The 9,886-nt window shown below is 39.6% G+C and overlaps 1 protein-coding gene across 1 annotated transcript; it reads left to right on the plus strand.

Annotated features, from left to right (window-relative positions):
- Positions 1-2,651: 2,651 nt before the first annotated feature.
- Positions 2,652-9,493, plus strand: LOC144209116 (rab11 family-interacting protein 4A-like). Its single transcript, XM_077735338.1, has 4 exons — positions 2,652-2,810; positions 2,887-3,033; positions 7,510-7,653; positions 7,725-9,493. Exons 1-4 carry the CDS (start codon positions 2,688-2,690, stop codon positions 7,839-7,841), a joined length of 531 nt encoding a protein of 176 aa, XP_077591464.1. The 5' UTR covers positions 2,652-2,687; the 3' UTR covers positions 7,842-9,493.
- Positions 9,494-9,886: the final 393 nt, after the last annotated feature.

The following is a 9,886-nucleotide window of genomic DNA, read 5'->3' on the forward strand; positions in this document are numbered from 1 at the left end:
CATAAGAGAGGAGAGTGTGTTTAATATCTAAATATCTAATATCAAAATATCAATAAGAGCACTCATTTAACACATCGGCTGCTGCCATTGACTGCCATAGGTGTCCAATGAACCTACATTCTCTCTGGGAGAACTTGCAATGTTGAAATACTTTAGATGGTCATTTTTATCAAACAAATAAAAGTCTCAGCATACTTTTAGCCTGGAACTTTGACATTAAAACAAAAGGCAATAAGTAAAATTAATTTATTAAACAGAAGACAAAGCAAATTCACAGATGGTGTTTTTTTTTAATTAGAAAAACTTTCAAATTTTAGCAGTAAAATTGACAAATTCTGTACAAAAATTACAAATACACACTTTTACAAATTCTGTAAAAAAATGACAAATGCACATTTTTACAAATTCTGTACAAAAAATGACGGATACAAACTTACAAATTTGGTACAAAAAATGCAAATACAAACGTATAAATTATGTACAAACAGAATTCACAGATAGGAGTTTTTATTAAACCCAACACCAGTAAAACTTGCAAAATATATGCAATGGCTTGTAGGGTTGTCATAATCCTCCGAGAGCTTTTTCAACCGCTCATTATCAGGTGCGTATTTCTTTTTGGTGTGTCTGGGCATAATACCGCATGAAGCCTGTTGTATTGTTATTTCCCAGTCATTCTGCTCTAATTTGAGTTTATTTATAAGACGACATAATTTTGGATGGGCGACTGACATTCTACGTTGAAATGCACGGTGCCAAACTCCAAATGAATCATTTGTGCTAAATGAGTGCTCCTATTGACATTTTGACATTAGATGAATAGATATTAAACTTACTCTCTCACGATTATAATTTTGAGAGCTGGTTTCAACAGTAGATATTTAGATATTAAACTCTCTCATGATTACAATTTTGATAGTTGGTTTCAACTTTAAACTGTCAAAATTTGCTCATGGTTATAATTTTGAGAGCTGGTTTCAACAGTAGATATTTAGATATTAAACTCTCTCTCATGATTACATTTTTGAGAGCTGGTTTCAACACTAAACTCTCGGCGACCAAACGGTTATCGACGAAACGTCTGGTCACGCAAGTTCTCAGGCTTCAGGTTTTGTAAGGGATAGACTGGCCAATTGGCTTAATAATAGTTTGTTCATGTTGCGCCTTGTGGCTAAACTCGCTTTACAATTGTTTGTTTGCATCGTGAAATGTAAGATAGACTGGCTAACCAGTTTTGCAATTGTTTGCCTGTATTGTGCGATGTGGCCAACCTGCTTTGTAATTGTTTGTTCAAATCGCGCAATAAAAGATAGGCTGCGGCAGTTTGTGAGCTATAAAAATATCATGCTTGCATACAACTTAAACTTGCAAATGTCTAACCATATAAGTTTTGTTTACATAAACTCTGTCCTACATCGCTGTCTTAGAAATATTACCCTCTCTTCCTATATAAAGACTGACCCACTCAGCATTCGGTGAGAGAGTTGCAAGGACGACAGACTGTGAGCGTGTTTACAGCTGTTTGAGCTCTCTCCCCATGCTGGAGTCTGGTAATAAACCTATTTCCTATTAAATTGATCTCGCTCTTTCTTAACTTGTTCCTCAAGTTGTATTTCAGATCTAACATTTTGTACGCTTTATTTTGGCTATAAGTTGCATATTGAATGGAGTTGAAGTTGTGTGTAAAGATTTTTCAATCTCATTGTAGTATCTCATTCAATTTCTGAACCGCTTAATCCTCATCCGGGTCGCAGGGGGTGCTGGAGCCTATCCCAGCTTACTCTGGGCCATAGGCAGGGGACAACACCCTGAGTCCGTGGCCAGCCGATCGCAGGGCACAAGGACACGGACAACCATGTACACTCACACCTATAGCTAGGGGCAATTGAAAGAGTGTGTTATTTAAAAGAGTGAGCAATTCCCTGGAGTTTCCTTCCCAGTTAGCAGAGTCAATTAATAAAATAGGCACAAATCACTGGTTTACCAAGTTAGAACTATTTTATCTATACATTATATATAATTACACCATGTAATAAAAATAAAGCTCACTATGTACATCATAAAGACCCTCTGAAAAGATATACAGTTGAAAATTCAAAATAAGGTGGGTTTTTAATCAACATAACTCTGACTATACTGAACAACCAGCCATTCAAATGAATGGGTCCTCTCCTCGTCAAAGTTATGTTTAGAACTATTTGAGGCTTCATAACCTGGAAGTAGCTGAAAAAAAAGCATAAAAAGGGGAGTTCCGCAAATTCCCGGCAAACAGGAATGACTGTTGTCGTAAGAGAGCTACACAAATTTTGATAGTAAAGTTTTAGTACAGTTGCTCTGCTCATTGTTGCACACCTTTGAACCAAGCAGAATACATGCCGTACACGCGGAAACTGAGAGAGATCTGAATATGGCGTTGCCATGGCAACCTAAGGCTGTGTTGTATCAGTGGTCTTTCTAACCATTACTTGCTGTATTTCTGGAGTGGAAATTATTAGTAAGTACACAAAGAACTTATTTTAGTTTGTAGGTGTAAACTGCAGACATATGCACAATTTCAGTGGAATATGTGCCACAAATGTAGCTACCATTCCACAAATCCCCATGCTGTACTTACATTTCTGCAAAAATGTTTCATGTGATCTTTTTTGGTAATATTTTGCTGATTTATTTAGGAGAAGCAGAATAAGATGGACAAGCTAGAGGATACAAGCCTGAGGCTAAAAGATGAAATGGATCTATATAGGAAGGTAATTGACAAACTTTGGCACAACCGCCGTGAGTTTCATAAGGAAAAGGAGGCTATGCAAGAGGTAATTGAAGCATCTAAAGGAAAAAAATGCCTACAGACATTTCAGCTATTCATGCTACTTTAACCTCCACCTACAGCTGATCGATGACCTCCGCAGAGAACTGGACTACTTGCAATTGTTTAGGATGGAAGGGGAGCATCCTGGAAAGGGAAAGGGTTCTTATGAGCCCAATGCAAAGCCTCGGGAGATGGAAATGGAACAGGAAGTAAAAAAGTTGAAACAGGTTCCTACACAAGCAGACCTTGCAATTTAATTTTTTTAATTCAAAAATAATTATAGAAGAAATTTGCTCTCCCATTTATTGTGACATTAAACAAGTTATGATTTCACTTATCCTGATTGACCTGAAACAAGCAGTTTAGTGCGAATTGACTTGCAACATAGAGAAAATAAATAAAATGTGTGTTTTTGCAGTATATGTAAGCTGGCTTCAACTATACAGTGGTACTTATACATACTTAAGAAACCATATATATATATATATATATATATATATATATATATATATATATATATATATATATATATATATATATGAAAAGATATACAGTTGAAAATTCAAAATAAGGTGGGTTTTTAATCAACATATCTCTGACTATACTGAACAACCAGCCATACAAATGAATGGGTCCTCTCCTCGTCAAAGTTATGTTTGGAACTATTTGAGGCTTCATAACCTGGAAGTAGCTGAAAAAAAAGCCTATACATACATATACATATATACACATACATATATACATACATATACATATATACACATACATATATACATACATATACATATATACACATACATATATACATACATATACATATATACACATACATATATACATACATATACATATATACACATACATATATACATACATATACATATATACATACATATACATATATACACATACATATACACATTCACACTCACACGCACTCTCACATCCTTTCTCTCTCTCCTTGCATTTTCACCAATTCAATCATCACAAGTCACCGGATGAATTTAGGGATTTTAGTGTGTTCAATTCCTGGAATTTGAAATTTTATTAGAATCAACCCTAGGAATCAAACATCTGTGGACCCAGTCGTTTCCCTGCTAAAGAATTAAAAAATAAGGTTGCAGAATTTTTTTGCACTGTTTAGCACCAGGTCTTCTGCATACAACCTTTTTCGTAATCTCTTATTCCTTTGTTTTCATGCGAATGTTTCCGCCATCTCAAAATGACCGTTCTGGAATCCCCCAGTCCAGACATAGAATCAAGGAAATATCCCCTGATCAAATACCTGTCATATAAACCACAGTTCTACTCTAAAAAAATAAGTTTGCCCGATTTTTGTACTAGAAAGTACGGGTCTCTTGCATACAACCGTCTCCTATTCCACCCTTTCGGAATCTTATTCCCGATATCACATTTCTATAGTGACTTCTCCATAATTTAAAAATCCAATAACAGAATTTTAACATTTCAGTAATAGGTATTCTGCTCACCTTTTAGTTGATCAGGCACCGTCAGAGAAGTCCCAAGAGAAAGCTCTCACGTTCGCCGACGTGTTTCTAAACTTTCCCTAATTCCCCGCTCGCCGACGTGTTCTCATGTTCGCCGACGTGTTTCGAACCTTTCCCTAAATCCACGTTCGCCGACGTGTTCTCACGTTCACCGACGTGTTTAACTTTTCCTTACTTCCACGTTCGCCGGCGTGTTTCGATGACCGCGACTCCACGTTTGCCGACGTGTTTCGGAGTCCGCGGCTGGCCTCAACCCATATGTCTACATACGCAGTCTCCTTCCTTGGTTCACGAACGGGGTTATTGGCCTTAACCCCTATTTGTCTACGCAACCGACTCACGGACTGGGTCACCAAAATTGTTAGACTATAAATTTAGCACCTTACTCCAATTCCTTAACTCTGTCTTATCCCATCTAACAATGGAGTGTGTTCAGCATCGGAGGAGACAAACCAAGGTTGAGCGAGTTAATCCACATGATTTTTTCCATTCAAATTGATTCATACAGAGCTCCGGGTCTCCTTCCCAAAGAATAAGCCCGCTGAGTGTTGATGTCCCAAGCGGAGGATTGAAAAGACATTGTCCAAACCCGCGTTTGCCCGGTTATAGTATAACAAAAATGCATATTCATTCGCTGATTAACAATGAGATGCGGACTGGTCTACGACTGCTGCGAGGGGTCTTCTTCGGACTTCACACCCTCCATCCTCGAATCCACACCATCCAGACCTCTGTCTCCGCTGGTCCTTTTAAGTCCCGACCATCCGCCCTGCTCTTTGTTTCCTCTTCCCTCTAAAGTCCTTCTCCATCTGTTCTCTTATTAGTGTGAATTCAACCTCAAAAGAAGGACCTCAGGCAGGGCCTTTTGTTCATTGTAATTGAGTTAAGAACAGTTTAATCCTGCAGTAGTGATATAAAAATGAAACAGCTATGGTAAAATGAAAAGTAAAATATGTCATATTCTTGAGATGTATAGAGATGAGTATATATATATATATATATAGAGATGTGTATATACGAAAAAATTCCGGCGACGATATGTCTGTTCGATGAATTGACCGGCGACGAAGCGTCCGTTCAATGAACCGTACGGGGATGGGGCGTCCGGCGACAAAGTGTCCGTCGACGAATTGTCCGGTCACGGGAAAATACAGTATCCGTGTAGTCCTGCATGTTGTGGTGTTGTTGTGTTCAAAAAGTTACCAAATGATCTGGGAAAAACAGTCCTGCAGCTTAGAAAGGGTGTCCTCAGGCCATATTTGTATTATCTTTATTATCTTTATTTGTGACCTTGTTGGCCTCCGGAGTGGAGTGTATGAGGGGGTAAGGGAGAGGCAGAGATGGTCGGATCAAACAGAATGTTTAAATGTCCTACTTAGTTGATGGTCATTTGGAAGCAGTTGTTGTACCTTTTTTTTCTTCCACAATATAACTTACCTTCCTTTGCCTTGCTTGCCGACATTACAACTTGATTGGCAAATGTTTGGTCATCGAACTTGGCGTACGAAATAGATATTTGAACAACTCTCACTGGCAAGGAGCGGTTCAAGGATCCTCAAGGCTACTTCACCATCTGGAATATCGATTGAATTCGAGCGATTGATTCAGGTATTATATTTGAATTTTTCACAGTACGTAACTCTGAACACGGCATTTCAAATAACTGTTACATTGTTGAGTGCATGCGATTTGTGGAACCATAATACGCTGAGTGTTTAATGCAGTTTTTACATAAACTGGAGCGTGAATGGGCTTTCAACCTTTTTTTGATTCAAGATACTTGGCTAACATGCATGGTCAACAGTTCAGGGATTTGGTCAATTGTCAGTGAAGTCGAGCAAGTTCACACACTCAGAAGACCCATCAGTGAGTCTGTTGGTGTGACAGAGATTGTTGTGTGTTTGTATGCGCGCCAGAGAAATGGGAACTGTTGCGGTCCGGGGGGAACGTTACCCGTGTGCGGTGACGCCGGGGGAAAGGAGGCCGTTCTGTTTGCATTTGAAGGCTTGGTTTAATGACTTGAAAAAACGTATTAAACTACAGGGGCTTGAATCAACTAACTGCAACTGAAACGAAACATGATATCCCACGATGCGCCGAGGGTCAACGCCTCGGCGTGGCGGAAGTGACGTCAGAATGAAACTACGAGTTGATCTGACGACGACGAACACAAACCATAGTCCTTAAATAACCCAGGAACATAATAAAGTAATTTAACACAGCTGAAAGAGAAAATGCCATCAAGCCAAGAGGGGCAAATGAGCCACTCCTGTCAGGAACTTCATCAAGCTTCCATTTAAAGCATGATGCGGTACAACCTCAGTGTGTTGAGCTGATAAATTGCGGCCCATTCACACACCTCTCCAGAGCAGAAAAGACCATTTGCTTCTGAAAGAGGATTCTGATTGTGGCAGCAGCAGTGCCATTGATAGGTCTGAAAATACAACTTCTGGAGCAGGCTAAGAAAGAGTGGGATCAATTTAAATAGGAAATAGGTTTATTACCAGATTGCAAAGTGGACAATGAGAGCTCTAATAGTGGAGTCCTGTTCAGCGCGATGTTTCTGCAACTCTAGTCGAATGACCAGTGAGTGTGCATTAAATACAGGCAAAACTGACAGTTGTCACTAGGACTTTGGACAGATACGTTTCAGTCATTTGCAGGGCAAAAAGTAATTGATCAGTGTCGGACAGTTGAGTATTTGTGCTGACATGTCAACCCAATCACAAGACTAGGATTGATTATTCAGTCGGACAGTTGGGTGTTTATGCTGACATGTCAGCCATAAGGATGACTACAATGCTGTTATACTCACAAAACCTAATACAACATGAACAAGCAATTGCAAAGAGACTTTGTCTTATCTTACAGCTATCTTCTGGGAAAAAGGCATGTCCCTTCTGGTTTGATTCAGGCAAAAGCTTCGGGTCATCTGGATTATTTAAATCTAGCATTCCTGTGTCACCCATTCAAGGGTTCCTTACGCAAATAAATTACCAATACACTCACAGTAACCACCTCGCCCAAACAGGTGGGACCAAGGAAGCCGGGCCCCTCTGCTGAAATATATAAACGAAAATTAGATAGTTTTTCAATGAGGTTCACCCCCAAGAGTTCCCAATAACTGATAACATAAACAGCTTGTTTTAGCTAAAATACTCCCTGACACAAAGACCTTTCTTTGTCATTCCACAGGAGAACCATAAATTGCGAGATCAGAATGATGACTTGAATGCTCAGATTCTAAGTCTGAGTTTATATGAAGCAAAGACCCTCTTATCTTCTCACTCAAAGGTCCAGTGTTTGGCCGCTGAGATTGACAATGCATCAAGAGATGAGGTTTGTTAATGTTTGTCCTTTACAGCATTGCAATTCACATTAATACTATTTTTTGTGTTATTCTTTTTTAGCTGGTTGATGCTTTGAAAGGACAGGAGGAGAACAACCTCCGCTTGAGGAAATACATGGACAAAATCATTTTAGCGATTCTTGACCATAACCCCTCAATCCTAGAGATCAAATGTTAAACACAATTCTATAGAAAATCTCAGTATGTGACTTCTCTCATCCTTCACCACTTTGCGGCTTCACTATTTAGCAGTTTGTTACATTAAAAAAGTTCATAAAAAAGTCAAAAATTACACTGAAACTCGCAAGCTGAAGACGGGATGAAAAATGGAGGAATTCATGGACCACTTCTAATTCAGCGCTGAAGAAGCGATATTTCACCGTAGAAGAATGACAAGCCGAATAAAATAAAAGGCAGAAAAAGAAATATTGCCTTCTCCTGTTTTGTTGCGAGCTCATCATCTGTGGAGAAAGGCCTATTCCAGCCTTGTTCGGATTTTGAGTCGCTGTTGAAAATGCCACCTAAGGCATCCAATGATCCCAAGAAAAAATTAGACATGGTGTCAGTGACCGAAAAAGTGACGTCGGTACATATGGTAAAAGCATAGCTTGCCATTATGGCATAGATGAATCTACCCTAAGTTATACCAAGAAAGAAGAAGCGAACATTCGGAAAATGACAGCAATATCCTTTTCCAAGGCCATCAAGCGAGTCATAACTTCCCCCAACTCAAGAAGACCTCTTCGAAATTATCCAATCAAGGAGTTGGTACGAAGAGGCAGCGGACAATGATGTGGATGAGGATGAAGGACAAGGTCTTCCTTTAAGACATCTACAGGAGATCTTCAGTAATGTAGTTTGCAACGAGGAGATTGATGACAACATGGTTGGGGCCATTGAATTTGGCAATCTTCTTGACAGTGTCTGTCATTGTACAAAAGCATATTTGCCCAAGAAAAGAAACCTTGGACGCCATTTTCCTTGTGCGTCAAAAAAATTCTCGCAGGAAGAAGCTCCTCATGTTGCCCGTACGGCGCCCCCTGTATCTAGAGATAATTATTTACTTGAAATGTTCCTCGTATCTCAAGCTGCTCGTATGTAGAGATGCTCATATTTAGAGGTACCACTGTGGGCATTCCTAAATGCATGCACAAATAAAGAGAAAACACAATCTTCTGGATTTCTTCTTGCAAGGAGAACAGAGCTGGTCATGCCAAGTCCCCGCCTCACACACACCTCTTTTCTTGTTTATTATCTTCAAGAACCCAAGTTAGAATAAAGGTCTCAACTCTCAAGGGAGGGGTGGGAAACAGAATTGAGACGTCATTATAGTTAAAACAAATGAAGGTCTGAAAGTCATGTGCAGCTCAAGGTGTTTTGAAAATTTTTTTGTTTTTAGTCTACTCCAAACCGTCCTGGGACCAAGGCTTTTTGTTGCTTAGTCTAACTAAGGTTCTCAGGAGCAAAGCATTTACTTCGTTGCAAGCAACCATATAATAGGATGAAACTAAGTTTAATAGTAAAGCAAAGCATACTCTTCATTGCAAGCAAATATATAATAATGGAACACCAATAGCCTTAATAAGCAAAGTTTAAGAGTTAAGCAAAGCATTCTTCATTGCAAGCAAATATATAAAAATGTTAAACTAATAATCCTAATAATGTGTAACAAGTGAGTCTATCGGAGTCAGAACAAAATGGACTCTGATACGTTCGTTTCAGATAAGATTTAATGAGAAGTCCGCCAAAAACAGGACGCACATGGTTTCTTTCAACATCGCTTTGGCAAAAACACACCGCCTGAGATCTTTTGGCAGATCAGTCTGACTTTTTTTCGCATAAACACAGGATGTTATTCAAGAGTTGGAAAGACTCCATGTCACGAAAGTCGTCCCTCACTGGACGAGGTGGTGGCTTGGCATGCCACATGCAGGAGTTGGGCGCTCGCTCCACCTCATCCCCATCGTCAGCCTACTGGACGGACGTCGGCGCCCCTCGCGGTTCCCTTATGCTCTCATAGTGTCCCTCACTGAATGACTTGTCCTGCAGGAGGACTTTTCCTGATTGACTCTCCCCTCAGAGCTTTCCCTGGATGGCTCATCCCACAGAGATTCCCCCACGAGGGCTCTGAGCACTCGTTCATCGATCTATTCTTCCTGACCGCCAGTGTCTATCGCCAAATGTGTGCTACTGTAAACGTAATAAAAGTGACTGGTATTATTA

The sequence above is a fragment of the Stigmatopora nigra genome, chromosome 15 (assembly GCF_051989575.1).
Source record: "Stigmatopora nigra isolate UIUO_SnigA chromosome 15, RoL_Snig_1.1, whole genome shotgun sequence".
In the NCBI taxonomy this organism is placed as follows: Eukaryota; Metazoa; Chordata; class Actinopteri; order Syngnathiformes; family Syngnathidae; genus Stigmatopora; species Stigmatopora nigra.